The sequence below is a fragment of the Dromaius novaehollandiae genome, chromosome 3, assembly GCF_036370855.1.
Source record: "Dromaius novaehollandiae isolate bDroNov1 chromosome 3, bDroNov1.hap1, whole genome shotgun sequence".
Taxonomy (NCBI): domain Eukaryota; kingdom Metazoa; phylum Chordata; class Aves; order Casuariiformes; family Dromaiidae; genus Dromaius; species Dromaius novaehollandiae.
In genome coordinates this window covers 91,426,284-91,445,100 of record NC_088100.1, presented here as the reverse complement: position 1 = coordinate 91,445,100, position 18,817 = coordinate 91,426,284, and the positions used below count along the sequence as shown (strand labels likewise).

Genomic DNA, 18,817 nt, shown 5'->3' with positions numbered 1-18,817 from the left:
GGCAGATAGGGAAAGCCTGTGAGAAACAAACAGCAGTATCCTTTTCCTCAAGAGGTCGGTGCAGACTGTAGTATCTACAGAAAATACCAAGCTTGCTGCAATCCCAAAATGTGAATTTGTATGAATGAAAAGTTTACTGGTCTTCACATTCAACAGCTGATGTTGTAGATCAGCAGTATTTTATCCTGCTGATGCTTCTCAAGAAATAGGGTAGATACTTTTAGAGACTTATCTACAAAGGTGACAGAAAGCTGCTGATACTGAAAATGGCAGGCAGCTTGCAGTACCGGTGAGGCTGAGATGTGAAGTGGTGACAGCCCATAGGTATTTTTGTCTGAAGTACAATGTCTGTGTCTAACGTGGATTTCATGAGTTGTGAAAGCACAAGGATCCACGTTTTTCTAACTGACTTGATTTAAGCATCAGGTATAAAGGCAGGTAGTTCTGCCTTTGAGTAAGAATGAGTATCTTGCATGTATCATTATTTTCTATTTAAAGGAGATTTTTCAAAGGCAACTAAGTACTTATTATCAGCTGAAAGTCAAGAAAGGTTAGGTGTCTCTCCTCCACTGGGCTTTTCTTTACCTCCATGCCATTTCTTGCCTCTTTCCCCTGACCAAAATACCTTTCCCTTTTTCTCTCACTATTTCTGGAGAGCTTTCTTTAACCAGTTTCAGTAAGTATTACAATGAATGCTTGGCACTCTGTTACAGACTTTTTTTATTATTTTTAGTTCAGCTTGCTGCACTTCAGTCCTTTGATTGGTATCATGTATCTAATTTATCTATAGAACAATATGCTAATGATACACTACTTCAGTTGATAAGCAGAACTACCTTACCCTCTTCTCCCTCCGTATTGTTGGTAAATGCTTTTGTCTGCTGAAGTTTTTTTGTATGCTTATTATATCTATTCCTTATCCTTGATTGAACGTTCAGAGAATAAATAAACCCTGTCCAACTCAAATTACTGCATTTCTTTATCTTTGTATTATTTTTGGATATGTGATGAGCATGCAGTTTAAGCGTTTAATGTTTATGAAACACATTAAGTCAATTGCTTCTGGACTTTGTAAATCAATACAAAAATAACAGGAAAAAAAAATAACGCTTATGAGCTATGTGGAGTGGTTTTGAGGAAACAGTTTGTTACCTTCCGAGTTTTTCTAAGTTGAATACTGTCTTTTGCAGGCCCAGATTGCCTTCCTTCAGGGCGAAAGGAAGGGACAAGAAAATCTGAAGAAGGATCTAGTGCGGAGAATCAAAATGCTAGAATATGCACTTAAACAAGAAAGGTATGCTGCTTTAGTAATGAGGACACTATGCAGAAATTCTGAAGATGGATACTTTTGCCTTTATATTTAATAAAAACGAGAAATATTTCTTCTGTATACATTTAGATCTCAAATTGACAACTATTCAGAAGGAAATTGTTATACTAAATAAAGCTAGTTGTCTGAATGTTCCATATTCTGATGAAACAAGAGCTAACATAATATGGTTTCCAAAAAATGTGCAAAAAAATACTATTTAGCAGTGATGAATACTTTCTTTCAGTTAGGTGATTCCACCTAACTGTATAGTTTATACCTTAGTTTTACCATGTATTCTCTCTTTGTTTGAAGTGCTAGCTTTGTTTAATGATATCTAATAACTGAAATTTCTAATAGCTGACACTGTCTTAAATATAGTAATTACTATTTTTTATTCTTGCTAAGTTTTTACCCTATTCTATATGATAGACTGTACAGGAGTATCTTCTGGAGGCTACCTGCATGAGGAATGAGTTATGTTTTATCAGTTATTGGAATGTCTGTTCCTTTGTTCATAGGAATTTCAGCAGAAGTTTCCAGCCTACTACTTTACTGTTTTAGTCTTATGCAAACGCTCTTATTATTCTCATCTTTAAGCCAGAAACCTTCCCCCCCCCCCCCCCCAATATACAATGTTTCCAAAAGCCTTTCTGTTCACCTGATCTATTTTAGGGCTGGGTTTCTTGTAAAATGTCTTCTAAAAATGCTTAACTAAAGAATATATTCACAGAACTATTGCGGAGCAGCCATTACTTACGTATCATTTTTACCATGAGATAATTCCTACTTCTTTTAGATAAAATAATAATTAAATTTAAAGTGTTTTAAATATTTTGTATTACTAGAAATAACATGGGAAATACACAGTAATGAAGAATAGGATATTGCTGCTAGAGAATTAAAAAGGGACTCTAACAGTCCTATATCACATCACTGTATTGTATTGTATTTAGGTTCAGCCATCTTATATTGGTCACTTTGGCACCTGAGACATGCCTTACCCCATCCAAGTTGGCTCTTTCTGGTAGCTACCACTTCAGCCGGCTAGCGTGGAGCTGCACCTGTTTTTCTGGATGGTGGTAGCCTCAGGGCTCCAGCATACTTGCTTTCCTTTCAGGGGGTTGTCAGATGAACACCAAAGGTAGATACCCTTCTTGCCCAGGCATTGTTATGGCACTGATTTTATATCAAATAGCATCGAGAAATACAGAATGTATGCATAATGGAGATGGCAGTTTCTAGCCATGGAAAGATTTACATTTGTGGAGTGACTATAAAGATTAGAGTCATTAGATTAGAGGGGCAGTGGAGCACATTCTTGTGCAAGGAAAAATATGCTCGAAGGAGTACAAATACAGTAAGAATTCTCTTCTTGTATTTCAAAAATAAGGGAGCTCTTCCTGGTTTCTTAGTGAAATCTCTAATATTTCAAAGTCATAATCTTGTTAAATTAGGAAGTAATTTATGCAAAATTATCAGAGTACATAAAAACGTCTCCTTGCACTATTAGAGAAGCCAAGAGCTTTGTAAGATTAAAAAAAAAAAAAAGCAGAAAACCCATTTCGATATCAATAATAAAAATGTCCATCAGTTGCATTTAGTAAGATCCACAGTAAATTAGGCATTGATATCCTAATGCTTCAGCATGCAGTCACTGTCAGGATTAAGGAAAACCCCCCTGTGATTTCTTATTGGCAGTTTTTACATATGTATCTTTTATTTTTCTTGTACTTTTTTTCTGCAATATCTGGTGTTAGCCTCAGTTACTCGGGTTGCAAAACTACACAGTCAGCTGGTCTGATGTAGTTTGACAGTTCCTGTATGGGCGTGTAATCCTTTTTTAAAGTAAATCTAATGCTTGTGAATGGTGTGTGCTGAAGACAGCTATTTATAACGGTTTGTGGCTTTAAACAAGAGTTCTGTTTGCCAGTTACTGGAGAAACAGTCTTGTATTTCTGCTGGGAACGTCTCCCAGTAAGTGTTCTTGCTTGATACTTAAAGGCATGGCAAGATACTGAGCTTGGAAGCACTGCTCTCTTTCCCAACATTTTCCTTAATCAGCCATTGGCCTGGTCAGCTAGTAGTCAGTTTGGATGCTGAGTGTTCCCACTGGGCATCTCAGAGTTGAAAAATGAGGTCCTACAAGGTAGGAGAAAAACATTTCTGGTTGGTTTGCAAAGGGTGGTGCTTGTGGGAGGGGGCAAGGAAGCATTCCTGCATTCTTTCAGTTCTGCCCTGCCCTCGCGGTGCCCCAAATCTTTCTTAGCTAGATGAAAGAAATAGGTGATTAGTAGTGGGACAGAATATACAATTGTGACCCACAGGAGTGTGTGTTGGCAGCACCCTCAGGAAACCAAGAGCAAGAAATTAGCGACATTGTTTTTCTCAAACACATGCTTTTCTGAGCTACTGTTCTGTGTGGTGGGTGTTTAGCACTTCTTTTTTTCAATACTTATAAACAATAAACTTTGCAAGCAGTCATTGTTCTCTATTTCATGGCACTTATGTAATTTTATAGTGGGAGAGGTAGAAAATGAGGGTTACTTAGGAATCATCTTGTTGGTTTTTCCTGACAAATTTAGTTGACTGTAATGTTCAGTCATTAGGTCCGTCATCGTAAGATTACCTTTTCATTGTTTGTGTCTGGAAACCCAGTTATTTCAGCTGAAGAGTCCTAATACGCTAAGTAGAAAAGAACTTGGAGGTAGCTAATTATTAAGCACTATTGTTTGTTCAACAGCAGTTTTGATGTAGTTTTGTTAACATCCAGTAGATCGCAGTGTAAGTCTGTTGTTCATACTTCAGGGTTACTTTTTATTATTTTATTGATAGTTACTTCATCACCAATAAGTTGCATTGTTTCCTCTGGATTTTCAGAAGCTAACTGAAATATAGTACTCCTTCTCTCAAGTACATGGCTAATTTAGTAGTCTAGTCTAGCTCATTTCCTGTCTTAACATATTTTAACCTAAGAACTTGACTCTTGAGCCATGTCTCTAGAAACACTTGATTTAATTTTATGTTGTTTTCTGTGCTGGTGTGTCTGATCAGAGTGAGGCTGGCGCCTTCTCCCCTGTGCAGAATATCTCACAGTGCTGTTCCTGGCAGTCTGTCTTGTTTACGTCTCTTGGTTTGGCGATGACTCCTAGATCTTCTATGGATGTTTTGGCAGGCTCCCTCAGTACAGCTGGATCAGATGCTTCAGGTCTGGTGACAGATATTTCCAAGAAATAGTGGCCTTTCTTGATTGGAATCAAATTTGTTTCTATGCAAAATATGCAGAAGAGCTTCATTGCTCTCAATTGTAGGAAATTTATAAGGACGAAAGCCCTTAGCATTTTTTTCGGCAGCTTTTCAAGTCTTGTAGCAGCCATATTGAAGTCTTTATGCACTGTTTGCATAGCAGACACATGGTTTAAAGAAAATAATAAAAAAAGATATGTTATGTAATGAAGTGCAACAGCCAGAGCAGTTGTAATATTTATCTTCATCTTAGTAACTACATCTACCTGGTAACACTGTTTGACAGTCCAAAAATAGATTTCTTCCAAATAACTCACAAAGCCAATTTGCAGGTGGTAAATTACTCCTGTAAAACTGTGTATCCTCAAGCTAGTTACTTTCAAGTAATTTTTCATTCTCTGTATGCAGTCGATAATTCAGATTTCATTTTCAGAAACTGAAGTTAAATCATCAAGATTGAACAAGTTTCAGATAATGAAGGGTGTTATTGTGACTTTTCTCCCTCCTTGTCCTCCTCTCTTCTCCCTCCTGCCAAAGAAAAAGCCAAACCCATCATCTTTGTTTTTGACTGGATGATAAAAAAAGACTGGAGGAACTTTTGATTTTTCTGAATACTGATTTACAGAAAAAAAAAAGTTTCATATCATAACAAAGCACAACTATACTATCTCATAGCTACGATGTGTGAACTAGAGTTCAATGTGAATTGTAGAGGGTCAAATTCAAGCTGTTCATACTTGGAATGTAAGATTTCTGAGAAAATTGAGAAATTAAGCATGATAGGTGGGGAAGAGATTTCATTGGTGTAAAAATAGATAAATATGAACAAAAGAACAAAATATAACAAATTCAAGTTCTTGAAAAAATGCTAAGGGAATAAGATATATTAAGCAAGTATATATAAATTTCTTCTGTGAGAAATTTCCTAGCCTTTGATTGCAATATGTGAAACTGAATTATCAAGACTCCTTTCTGGACTTAGAGTCTGAATCCTTCTGTTCATCTCTTTCCTTAGTATATTTAGAAAGAAGAGGATTGTCTTTCATACGTGTGACATTTCTAACTCTGCCATAAGAAAGTTCCTAAAATTAAATCTCATACTTGTTTCCTGCAGGAGTGCAGAAATTTGTTTCCCTCATGCACTGTTAGCTAAGTATATGAATTTTTTCATTTTCTTCTAAACTTCAGAAGATGACCACAGCTGGAGATGGGTTCACCAGGTCAGGTACTCTGACATGGTACTCATGATCCTGTTTCACATCTAGCTGGTATCTTGCTCAGATACTTGAATTCATACTAATGAATTCTCAGGTTTGAGTTTGGCATTGGATTTTCTGTCACATTCTGCAGGCAAAGGTCTTTGGGTTTTTATTTTTTAACTTCCTTCTAATGTTAAAAATAGGGATTGCTTTTTGAGATTGTCAGTTATTCAGTTGTGTGCCTTTGAAAGGACATTATGCTTTAGTTGGGTCTCTATTTCTACGGGCCTCTGTCTGTGACACACAAAGTTAAATCTTCTAAAGGATGAAACCTTAGATGACCTTAGTCGTGAAATAAATTTAAGGGCCTGTGACATGCAAGACTACATAATCTAGGTTATCCTTTTGAAGTAAGGAAGAATAACAAAGGCTTTAAAAACTGTTCCATTAGGAGGAGGAACCAGTTCAAAAAAACTGCACTACTGTTAAATTAGGATGTGGATGGAATGAATAATCTCACTTTGCTGAATTGATTTTATAATGCCTGTAGCTGAGGGGGAAAATACCAATACAAAGACAGACACGAAATATTACCCTTGATTTAAAGGGGACATTCCCTAAGAACTTTAAAAAGGACCATAGGCAAATTTAATAGATTTGAATAAACATACTGAGAAATGGGGGGGGGGGGAAAGGTAATTCTGCAAGTTTATAACTTAAGATAAATTTTGGAAAATAGGAGAGATTTGAAGAATAGGAAAGGTATAAGGAATGACTCTTTCAGTTAATCTACCAAATGTTTTCATTTGGATTTTAGACTGAAAATTATTAATCAAACTTTGATAAGAAAATTGGTGAATGAATAGAAGATAATGTGATTTCATATAAGAACCATGAGCTCAAAGTAAATGCTTCATGCCACAAAGGTAGTTGCTGTCTGAATTTACCTGGAGGAAAGGAGTACAGCACAGTATAGGTCACTAATTTGGGTTTGAGTAAAGTGTTCATATTTGCTCATTTTTGCAAGATGAAGTTAAAATAGATTAAATATTAGTGTCACTTGAATTGGTAACTTCATAAAGACGTGTAAGTATTTGACAAAATGTAGTGTTTAGAGTTGGTGAGTTAGGTTAGTGACAGACTGGGGATGTGTTAGTTCTTGTCCTTTTCATTAATGATGGTGGGGGGAAAAAAGTGTGTGCAACGGCAGTATAATTAGAGAATAATGAAATGGAGTTGTAAAAAGCAAGTGCCTGCAGGGTAACAGCTCTCTGCTTGTGAGGTGTAGCAAACAGATAATTGAAAGATGAAAGTTAAATATTTAAATTGGGTGTCCAGCTTTAACTTTGTTCTCTTCTTGGTTGTTCTTTTCTATACCTGTGGTGGTCCGATTCACGGACTCCGATGTGCTGGATCAGAATCAACTTTATTCAAGCAAGCAAGCAAGCCCTTTATATAAGCTCTAGTCCGGATCGGTACTTTCTCGAAGGTCATGTTCCCATCATCACTCCTTCTCATCCTGTGCGGCTACTACCTTATCTACATACTGCTATTTATTCCTCCCAAGGCTTTCGGCTCCTTAACTCTATCTTGTCCAATCCCTCGCTGTCTGCCCCTACATATACTAACCAAAAATTTTTTTTTCCTTCACTTGTCACTAGTAATACCTTTTGACCACGTCCTTTTTCCTTTCCTCCCTGGTTGCTGCTCAGCCAAGTTGGAGCTTAGTGCTCTGACTCTTGAGGAGGAAGTCAGTTCCTGTGTGTCTCTCTGTGGCTGCAGCTAAGAGGCTTTTGTTCAGTCCGTGCTTACTCTTCTTATCCAAAATTTAATGGAATGTTTATTATAGTGGATGGAATGTTTATTATAGTGGAAATGTGGCTGGATTCGTAGGAAACTGGCACTGTCAGTACTGAGGCAGAAAAACTACCAAACATCACTTCCCTCAGCACCATTTCATTAGAAGTAATGAGCTTTCTTGATGAAATAGAAAAAGGCAAAACAAAACAGAACGATAATGTCATGAAGGTATCCCAGAAGCAATCAGGAGACGCAGGTAACTGGACAGCATTATCTGCACTCACTCTTGATATAGCTGCTCTGGTTTAGTGGGACTTCTTGCCTCATGCAATTGTGAAGTGTCAAACCAAGTAACTTTAAAAAAAAAAAAAAAAAGAAAAAACCCAACAAATTTAAAGCAGAAGAGTTCCCTTATGAACAGTGGAACTACTGAAGTCTGTTCTCCCATTGGGGTATGTGGGGGTTTCTTTTTTCTTTTTGTCTTTTGTTGCCTGTCTCGCCTTCTCTTTCCCGCCGGCTCAGTACATGTGCATTGGAGCTGCAGGGGGGTATGCGTGCTAGCTGGCTGTTCCGCTACTGCCAAGCTGAATGTAGTGGAATGTAAAGTATTCCCTGATTCTTTTCTTCCTTGTCTTCTGTTCAAGGTAGGGATTCGTATGAATACCACTTTTCTACACAGTTACGAATTTCTACGGAAGTCATTTTTGAGTCTTCTAAGCTTTCATATTTGGCTGAAATTAATCATACGATCAGAAGTTATTGTGAGTGTGAGAGAAGGAAGCAACAGAGAAACTGCACAAGGCTCTCTTTGCCTCAGGTTTTCTCTCTGTTGTTGCGTTAAAGACTTCCATTTATTGTGATGAATCTTTTTTAATAACTTACATGTGCATTTATAATGATATACTACTGTGGCATTATTTTGTGTGCCTCAAAGTCTGTAGGCACTGACTCTGCAGGATGAAGCTTTTCACATCAAAAGGCCTTTCTCTTCTTTGTAGCTACCCTTGGTGTCATCATATAGCATGATCTGTGGGGTTTATTACAATATTACTTCTGTAGGCTAAATATTTTTGCAAGAAAAATCTGCATTTTCAAACTCAGGCAGCAATTTAGCAGCTTTGAGAAACTTATAGATGGACCTCTGTGGCTGCTAGAATCTAATTTAGAACTGTTCTTACTGAGAGCTTGCTTTTGTTGGAAAGCATAGCATTTTGAAGAACAAAGCAAAGGCATTTAATAGTCGAGTGATAGTGAAGGAAATGAGAGAAACAAGGAGCAGCACATGTCCATGGGGAAGGAACCTTTTCTGTACCAAAAACATTCTGTAAAATCTAGTATCTAGTGTTCTGTGTGCTTTATCATTATTCACTTGGCAAATACTTGCCAACCTTTGGAAAAAATAATTAGGCAAAGAAGCTCGTATCTCAAGTTCTGATGAAATTACTTCATTTTTTTTAATTTGTTGTCTTGTTTTGTTTAGTCCTAGCCTAGAAGGAAGGAGGGTTTTTGTTTAGTGAGGACAGATGACATTTATGGTCTAGAGATATCCTTTAAATGTGCTAATAGATTCCCTTGTTTTTATTTTTCTTTTTTTCCTTTATTTTCTTTCAGGGCTAAATATCACAAATTAAAATATGGCACAGAACTGAATCAGGGAGATATGAAGCCACCAAACTATGATTCTGGTAAGAGTTTATTGAAAATGAGATCATTGCTGATGTAAAAGCTTAACTACGGTTTGTAAGCTGAAATGATAGTGTTGATAAAATAATCCACTTAATGGAAATAGTGGATGAAGGTCATATTTTACTGTTATAAAACGCAAATATTAACAGTGCAGTTTGTTATACCTCTAAAGATCATTAATGGTAGAATGAATATTAAAAATTTCTAAAATCAAAAAAGATATATATATATAATGCTCTTAAAGTCTCTTAATAAATCAAATAAGTTTAGTTAAAAAAAGAAAAAGAAACTCTTGCTGCTCCTAGAGAGAATGATCTTTCTCTTCCTAAGTCATGTGAATGCGTATTTTGGAACAGGGAGGTGCTGGATTTATAGCTATAAGAATTCTTTTATTTATGAATAATTCTTCAGATGAAAAAGTTAACAGCAGAGGACATGCAGTATATCCTATATGATTGTTTAATTACCTCAACTGGATTCCAGGAAAAGAAATTAATGAGAATACAAAATTAGAAATAAGTGAGAATCTGAGATTAGGGAATTTATTTATAAAGTTACATTGACCATTGGAAATGCATGCAACAAACTTCAGTGATGTGCTGTGACAGGGCAACTTTTAACCTCAGTTTCTGGAAAGCAAACTTGTTCGTCCAGAGATTGTATCTCCTGCTTCAGAAAAATAGATTTTAAGCCCTGAACAGGAGGTATTAGGAAGTGAAATTACTTCTTTTCTTCCCTCCCTCTACCTCCTGTGTCTTACTCCATTTAAAAAAAAAGGGGGGGGGAGGGGGAGGAGAGTATGAGAATATGGGTATGGGTCAAGCCCTTGAGAAGGAGGAGAAACAGGTGATTTTTATTTATTTATTTTTTTTATCTCAGTCCCCTGATACTTCTACTACAGGAACAAAGCCAGAACCACCAATGCATAAAGGAAGAATATAGACAGTCTGCAGACCTTAACTCTTGTCATTTGGTTTGTGAAAGTGATGGCCAGGTTTGCTGTCATAGTTAACTCTTTATCTCATTGGATTCAGAATGTGGTACAAAAAAAAAAAGCCAACTGATGAAATTTTACACCAGGCTTTTCCTGTCCAAGATGTAATGAAGTTTTGAGGAATTTTATTTCCTATTCATATCAAAGTCATTTCCTGAATTGAAGAAATAGCTTAATCTGGTGTTACTCAAGTGGCAGACCCCACCTGTATCTAGACCACAAATAAACTTTGTCCTGATCATGCCAAGATCATGTTCCTTGTTTTTGTATTTTCTCAGGCTGCAGCTATAGCATGTTGCTCAAGGTTTCAGCTGAGAAAGCATAATGCAAGGCCTGGCAAGCCCGGCAGAGCTGGTGCCAATGCACTACTTCTGCAAAGAGAACATTAGTGAAATTAGCTTTGTTAAAAATACATCATGCTGATCTATCCCATTCTATTCTATATGTAGCTGTCAGAAATGTACATTTTTGCTCCATATCAAATCTACAACGATTAAATATGCAGTCTTAAGAGGGAAACTGTTGTTACGCTCCTTTGGAGTTGTCCTCAGTAGATACTTGTCCTTTTCCCCCACCTCCCCTTACCCAGCCGGGAAAAAATGTTGAAATGTGTCTAGCAAGACTTCCAAGGGAGTCCTTGTTGTTGGTCTTCTCTATGATCTCTCAGGGAGCCTAGTAATACAGTTCTGAAGGAAAAGTTTTATCTCCTGATTTAAAGGATGTCATTTTTCTCTCTTTCATGAGATCATCTGCCATTAAATGCTCTTAATGCAAGTCCCTTTATTCTCATCTGTAAACTGCTGTTATCATGAGCTGTCATCAGTTTTGCAGCGACTAAGCAGAAGAGAATTCTTACTTGTAGATGTTTTCAACCTTAACAGTGTCTTCAGAAGAAAGGTTTTCACTTTCAAAAGGAATTTTAGATCAGATTTGTCTCAGTCTTGGTTTAGTTCTTACATAGAGTGAACTCTGACAGTTGTGTGCTGGGTCCAGCTGTGCTCAGTTGTGTTCAAAAGATCACTGTACAATTGATTATTTCCCACAGTTGCTAATGAATGGATTTGTGAATTTGAGATGGATAAAATGCATATGGTTCACTTACAAAATTGCATATAAAATTTCCATATGAATTTTGATTAATCTTTGACAGCTTCTTCTTTTTTCTTTTTTTAATTCAAATCTCTGAAGGAAAACCGCTTCTCAGTAAGGCAGAGTAGCTTTCCTTTATCACATATCAGGTTATTCATAGGATTACACCACAGGTTTTTCTAGTTCTTAATTTTTGTTTATGTGAAAAGACTCTGTTCCTCCTTTCATGTTTGAACTGCAAGGATTTCAAGTTTTGTAGAGCCTTTTCTAGATAATAAACCAAGATCTTTTATTTTGGGAAGCACATGCTTATATTTGTAAGCCTCTCTCTTGGGAAAACAAACAAACCAACCAAAACCATCCTGTAGTATGAAACTATGTATGGCATATATCTGTAGCTGTTGGTAGCTAGCCTTCAGTTGTTTTTTGTTTTTTTTTTCCCCAGAACATCCACATGAATTTTTTTGTGTGTATTTTCACAGAACAGTGTTATTTGGATCCAGATTTGTGGTTGTGGAAAATGCGGTGAAAATTTGTTCAGCAGCTTATCAGGCTAAAAAAGCAAACAAACAAAATCTGCTGTATTTTTTTTCTTTCTTCAACAAACATAATACAAATATGGATAAACTTAAAGTCAATGCAAGTAGGTCTAACAGGTACATGTTATATGGTCAAATACTAAGGAAAATTGGTTGGATAATACAGCTTGTAAATAGATATCATGTAGCAGTTGCAGCGGATGTTGTTAACAGTTAAAGATGTTTGTATTCAAACTTGAGTTTTATGAGCAGCAATCATACTGAAAGGTTAACACAAATACAGAACTTCAGGTTGTTCATATGATTGTATTGCCTTAAAGAAAAAAGATAAGTTGGGGATTTCTGCCTTGGATGTGAGATAGAAAGGAAGACCTGGTGACTTACAGAACTTGCTCTCATACAGTAGGATGTACCAGCCAATCTTTGTTACATATAGGTAGTACTATAATTATATACTGTTTGGTTTTTTTATTTCTTGATTGATTTTTGACACGTTGAATTTTTATTTTATTATTAAACCATTCCTAATCATTTTAAGGCAAGCCACTTTTTTTTTTTTTTTTGGATGGGCATCTTCCTTAAAAATAGGGCAAGGAAGAAAATGTTTATAATGAAATAATCTTTTCCAGATGAAGGGAATGAAACAGAGATTCAGCCACAACCAAACAGTCAGCTAATATGGAAACAAGGACGACAGCTGCTAAGACAGTAAGTACAGAAAAAAAGACTTGAATAAAGAATGAAAGGGAAAGAAATCTGGCAATGAAATGTGATGGTGGTATTTGAGTTTTCTATTAGATTTTCTTTCAAGAAAAGTTAGTGTGATGGAGTTCATTCAGCTTCTGCCCAACTTTTCCTATTTTTTAAAAAAGTTTTAATGTTTCAGAACTTCAAAAGAGAAATCTTGTCAAATGAAAAACACCTAATCTTGCTTGCTTTCCATTCACTGAGTACAATAAAACAATCTGCTTAGGAGAATAATTGGGTGATGAGACTTTTTTCACATTCTTTTTGTAATTAAAACCAAAACAAAATGCACAAGTAATTCTGTTTAGAACTATTTAGAATAAAAATAAGTAGGGATAGGGAGGGATAACTTTTCTATTTTTGCTTGCTCTAGGCGCCCAAAACACTGATATCCAGAAAGTTAGACTAGAAGGATCTTTTGTTTTCTAATTCACAGTTTTTGTCATTGAAGCAAATGTCTGTTGGACTAAATCAGTTTTTGAACTGTGGCCATAATGAATTATTCACCTTCATGAACTTGGTCACGTTCTTGTGTGCTTTTGCTCAGGTACAGCCCTCAGTTTAAATTAAAGAGATCTCTTAGTAAGGCAGTATCAATATTGCACCTTCTACTCTGTAAGTCAGTCTTTCCATGCATATGCCTTATTTCCTAGGCTGATAGTCAGATTCTGTTGTCTGCCAATCAGGTAGCAAAAAGACAAATGAATATTCTGCCAAGTAAGAAAATGGCAAGATTAAATTTATATCAAGCTGTGTGTGTTATAAATAACATTTTTTTTTCCTGTTGTAGTTACAGATACAGAACTTGTTTTTATTCACTCAGTTTTCCAGGCTTTAAATAATGGTTTTCTAAGGAACATATCTGACACTTTTACACTTTTTTTTTTTTTTTTTTTGCTTTATGTTTAGTTTCCACATGTTGAAGAATAAAAGGGCTATGTTGCATATGCAACTGTAGTGATTTTTGTAAGCTGGTATATGTTTTAATTGAAAGTCCTTTTCCATCCATTTTAGTAAATGAATGAATAACGTATTGTATAACCTCTGACTGCTAGGCTCTTTGATTTTTTTTTTTTTTTTTTTTCCTTCCCCTCAGAGACTGTAGAGGCTGGTACTGCAAGAGACGAACCCTCTGCAGCTGGTGCAGGATGATTTATTAGCATGTTTCATTCGCACAGCACCATACTTTGCCAAGCTAAGGAACTGAAGATGAGTTTAGAGAGAAGTTTTTATTTATGGATTTGAATAAACAACTGAGATATGCGTGGAAGATTACCATGATTTCTGTTCCCGCAGGTACCTACAAGAAGTGGGCTACACTGACACGATATTGGATGTGAAGTCAAAACGGGTACGAGCTTTGTTGGGCCTCTCAAGTGATGCTTCAGAGAAGGAAAACAGAAATCAAGAGCCAATGGTAAATGGCACAGAGGGCCAGATTAAAGAAAACGCCATGATTGGGTAAGCGTCAGAGATGACAGTGTTATCTTTGTGCATAATTGCAATTAATAGTGTAGGACTAATTTTTGTTTACTGAGAAGATTTCAAGACTTTTTGCTAATTAGAGATTAGAGGATTTTTGCCTAATTTTATTACATTGGGTATTACATTTTGATGCAGCACCTCTCTAAGATTCACAGATCAAAAGCAACATTTTTTTTTCATTTGGATGGTGTCACAAAGGGAAGTCAAGCCTCTTTGAGGTATGGCTGCTAAATGATTAGAGATCAGTGTTGTTTCAACAACCACAGCTTTTCATTTGGATTGCTGGAAACCTTACTGTGTAGATTACAGGCTTTGCAATTCTAGTGTATACTGACTTTTGACATGATAATGTGCATCAGGTAGAGGATTTTTTTGATAGGATCTGAAAAACATTCACTTTTTAAATTCTAATAGCTGAAAGTTCTCAGTTTTCCACTAATGGATATACATATGCAAATCTGGCTGAAATGTAAGATATTCATCTGTCTTTTTTAATATTTCGAGTACTACTAAAAGCTAGTGAAAGAGAGTAAAAGCTTGTTGTGCTTACATTTGGTTTTAAATAATGTTGAAAATATAAAAGACTTTTTTCTTTTCCGTTTTCTTCTCTTTTCCACGCCAAAAAAAAAGAGAAATATTTAAATCTGCAGCTTACTGTAGAGGCCTCAGGAAGACAATCTGTTTGTTCTTGTTTAAGATACTGTAGTTATAAAACTTGAAAAATGATGCAGAAGTTTTTGCCCGAACAGTATGGGGGGTTTCTGTTCCTAATAGTTTGTGCTGTCAGCAACATGCAGTCAGCACTGTTTTTCTTTGAAGATTCTCCCTCCTTTTTTTTCTTTTCTATACTAACATGGCAAAACTCAAGACCCTTTTATTCTAAGGTATAATACTGTTATACAGTACAGTCTGTCTTTTCAAAAGGATTTGTAAAATTTCATTATACCTGGCAGATAGTTACAGTGACTGCAGGCCAATATGTTTTATAAGGGCACAAGTTCATTGTTATGTAATTAAATTTAATGCTGTGAGGTGGAAAATTTGAACGTATGAGAAAACCTCCAAGCTATTAAAACATACTGTGCTGCTACGTAGTTGACAAGCCATGTCCTTTATGTGCGAGAGCTTTGGTTTTGAAGACGTGCTTGATAGATTACAATAACAATTTTAGTTCTATTTCTGGTGAAGAAATGCTATCTTCTAAGGGGAAGTGGCAAAATAAAGCTCCCGTTCTTTTCCTTATGCTTGAAAATTGAAATTTTATTGGAATGTGTTTACTTTGGTTTGAAAAAGGTGGAGATTTGTAAGGAAGTTATGTGATGGATGAAATGATTGGACAATGGAATTGAGATAGCAGTTTTGACTACGCATGCATTTCTCCCCATGTACTTCCTTTCTGACTAGATATGGTTTTAGGTTTAACATTTGTAGTCTATTCTATGGCTGAGGGTATTCACTGATGCAGAAGAATCAGTTTTCCTTCCATGGTTGCTCTGCAAGATTGTCAGCTACAAGGCTATTAAAGCATGCACACTTTGGGAAACTTTGTTTTCATCTTACTGGTAATGCATAGGGTGGCAGACTGTATTAGAAAGTGAAGGGGAACATTTTGATACATGATATGTGTGAGACATGACTCCAGGCTTTTACAGTGAAAGAATTTTCAAGTGATCTTGTTCAACATAGTCATGTCAGTCTTCATGGGCTATTTTGAGTTTATGAGTATCAGCTGAGATATCTCTCACTGAAAGGAAAAAGTTGGGATTTTTATTAAAAAGAAAAATTCCCTGGAAAAGATGAATCTCTGACTAGCTTTCAATGTTATGATTCTTCTGGATATTTTAGACACATTGAGATCATGTTTTTGAATTTTCAGTGCAAGAGGCATTCCATGGCTTTCTTCCTAGCAGAGACTGCCTGTTATTTCGCAGCTATTTCATCTTGGGCTAGTAGATGGTGTAAAATTTTATACTTCACTATTTCTATGGTATATGGCATTATTTACTTTCTCTCAACTGCGTTATCACTTGCCTCAGATTTCACAGTGTAGCTTTATGGCAGATTGGAAATCAGGAAGTGGATGATATACTGTTCTCAGCTCATACTTATCTATTCCTTGTCTAACCTATTATTAGCATTACTTAAGGATATATAGGCCAGCTTCTTTCCGAAGTGTATCGGCATTGAATAGGTGTCTAAGGTTTAAGGCATGTGCTTGTCACTCCTGATCCCAGTTGGAATTCTTGCTGAGTGTTCAAAACTTCTTCAACTCATCATTTTAGCATATGCTTTATCATCTTGTTGGCAGAACTGGGAAAAATTTAGGTGGCCCAGCTAGCTTGATTCTAGCTTAAAGCAGAGGAAAGATCACTGTGAAGCAACGTCTCTAGTTCTAGACTGCTTACTTCTCACAGAGGGAGAACAAGTTAGCAGTTCTGTAGCAGCCTCTTGTTATACCTAGTGTATTCATAAAGGGCAAAGAGGATTGGGGTCACAGCAAGCTGAGAAGTTCAGAAGGAGGGTAAAGAACAAGTCCCTAATTTGGTAGTGACAGAGGAGGAAAGTAGTGGTGAGAGATCGGAAGAACAGGAAGAAAAACAAAACTTTAGTGTAATTCCCAAAAGATTAACAACATGTATGGGTTTGCCAGGATCACTGGGCATTGGGACAGCTGCAAAGTAAAATGCAGATGGAAGACACAGGGCATGGCTGTGTGAACACAGTGACACTCTTTGTGTGAGAAAGCTTTCCTACTACCACAGAACCATTTTAACTACTGAAGCCAATGCAATTTGGTGAATTTTGTAGTTCAGAACATTTAATGAAGGAAACCTTGATATCAAATACCTGCTAGCATGGAAGTAGTGGTCAACCTGAGGATGTTTTAATTGTCTTTGAAGAACAGAGTTCAGACCGAAATATAATGCATGGAAATGAGTCTAGTTTAACAATGAACATCTGTGTTAATGAGAGGAAATGCAGCACACAAAACACTGCTGATTTGTTTGATCTTCAGAGAACTACGTAATACCACAGACCCAGACAGGGCTATAGATTTCAGAAGTCTGATTTTTTAAAAAAATATGTACGTGGAAGGAAGAATGTGAGAAGTGGACTAAAGGGAATGAAGAAAGAGCAAGTTTGTGGATGAGAAACAAATAAAGACAAATCAATAGGAGTTTGGACAGAACATGAGTTGATGTGATGGAGATAACCTCTCATTGAGTGGAAAAAATAGCACGATGAAGAACAGAAGGAAAAAAGGATACAATGATGAGTTTCAGGAAAAGGAGAATAGAGGGCACATTAGGCTTAGATGTTCATAAAAATTTCTTCATATAGGAATGTAAATTGTAGAAAGAACAGATTGGCTAAACTGCCTACTATATGACTGGAAAGCTCGCTCAATAAATTCTGAAGAAAGTAAAAAATGATGTTTCATGTTGCCATATGGTTACCTCTTTGGGGATTGAGAGGGGACAACAGAAAGGGGAAGCAGATTTTCCATTTTGCTTTGAATATCATTTACTGGTAATCAACTAATACCTTCTCAATGAAATTAAAGTGGCGAAAAACAAAACACCAATTTGTACTGAAAGTAATCCCAGTAGAAGATGCAAAGAGCTGACATACTTTGCACTGTCTGAGTCTAGCAAAGTTTCTGTGCGAGCCCATCAAGCTGCAGTGACTGCTGCTGCTACTCGGCCTCAGCCTGCCTCAGCGGTATCACTGATCTATCTCTGAGCTCTCACAAAGAGCCACACACACTTTTTTTTTTTTAATCTCTCTCTCTTTTTTTCTTTTTTTTTTTTTTTTTCTTCCCTGAAATGCCTTTGTGGTTTTCTTCCTCTGATCCCAGGGCTGTGTGAAGTGTATACTTCTTGGCAGGTAGAGAGGATATTCCTTCTCTCCTCAATTCACTGCTTTCTTTTATGAATTGCAATGGAAAAAGTCTACTTTACCAGAGCTTGTGTACTTATGTCAGCACCTGGGGTCTGATATGTGGTGCTGTTATATTGACAATAAGTAGAGCCTTTTTTTGGGAGAGGCTTGTGAGAATGTTTGGGGTGGTTATTGTCAAGTTGCTGCTGTTTGCTTCAGCATCAAGAAGCATATGGCTGTGCTACTGCAGGGCAAATATTCAGGACAATAATCTTTATATACAGCAGACAAAATGTAACTTTAATTCTATTAGTCTGCAGTTACTTAGGAAAATTGCTGTGCTCTGTCTGATCTCCTCTCAGCTTAATGTTGGATATCTTAGAGAGCTGTGTTTACGTTAGCCACTTTTTTTTTTTGACCCCTCTGGTTGTCTCTTCTTTGGTACAATGATGAACCAACTACTTGTTATCTGATAATCCTTTAAATCCAACTCAGTTTCTTTTCTTACTATTAGCTAAAGTAGCTTCAGTCTTTGTATGTTACTTACCGCTACACCTGTAGCCAAATATTTGTATTCTTACACTGCCTGTTTATTTGCTAATGTACAGATCCTCATGAAAACTTTAGCACTCAAGACATCATGTGGATTTCGAATGCACCCTGGAAGACTTTGATTCCATAAATGAAACGTTATTTTGATAACCTGACATAGATATAGCCCTGTTTTCACTTATTTCATGGAATTTAAAGGCGATCTCTTTTCAGTTTCTTCAAATCAGCTCACTTGCATTACAACAGATAAGTACCACTTGGCATGATTGGACTCAAAACTGGATACTAA

At 36.4% G+C, this 18,817-nt stretch overlaps 1 protein-coding gene across 7 annotated transcripts in view; it reads left to right on the top strand.

Moving 5' to 3' along the window:
* STRN (striatin) overlaps positions 1 to 18,817 on the top strand; it is a 73,667-nt gene that overhangs the window by 12,857 nt on the left and 41,993 nt on the right. For all 7 annotated transcript variants that reach the window (XM_064509446.1, XM_026102587.2, XM_026102588.2 and 4 more), the window contains exons 2-5: positions 1,191 to 1,294; positions 9,166 to 9,239; positions 12,492 to 12,570; positions 13,906 to 14,070. In XM_064509446.1, coding sequence (XP_064365516.1) covers positions 1,191 to 1,294; positions 9,166 to 9,239; positions 12,492 to 12,570; positions 13,906 to 14,070 — 422 coding nt within the window. The remainder of the gene's footprint in view (positions 1 to 1,190; positions 1,295 to 9,165; positions 9,240 to 12,491; positions 12,571 to 13,905; positions 14,071 to 18,817) is intronic.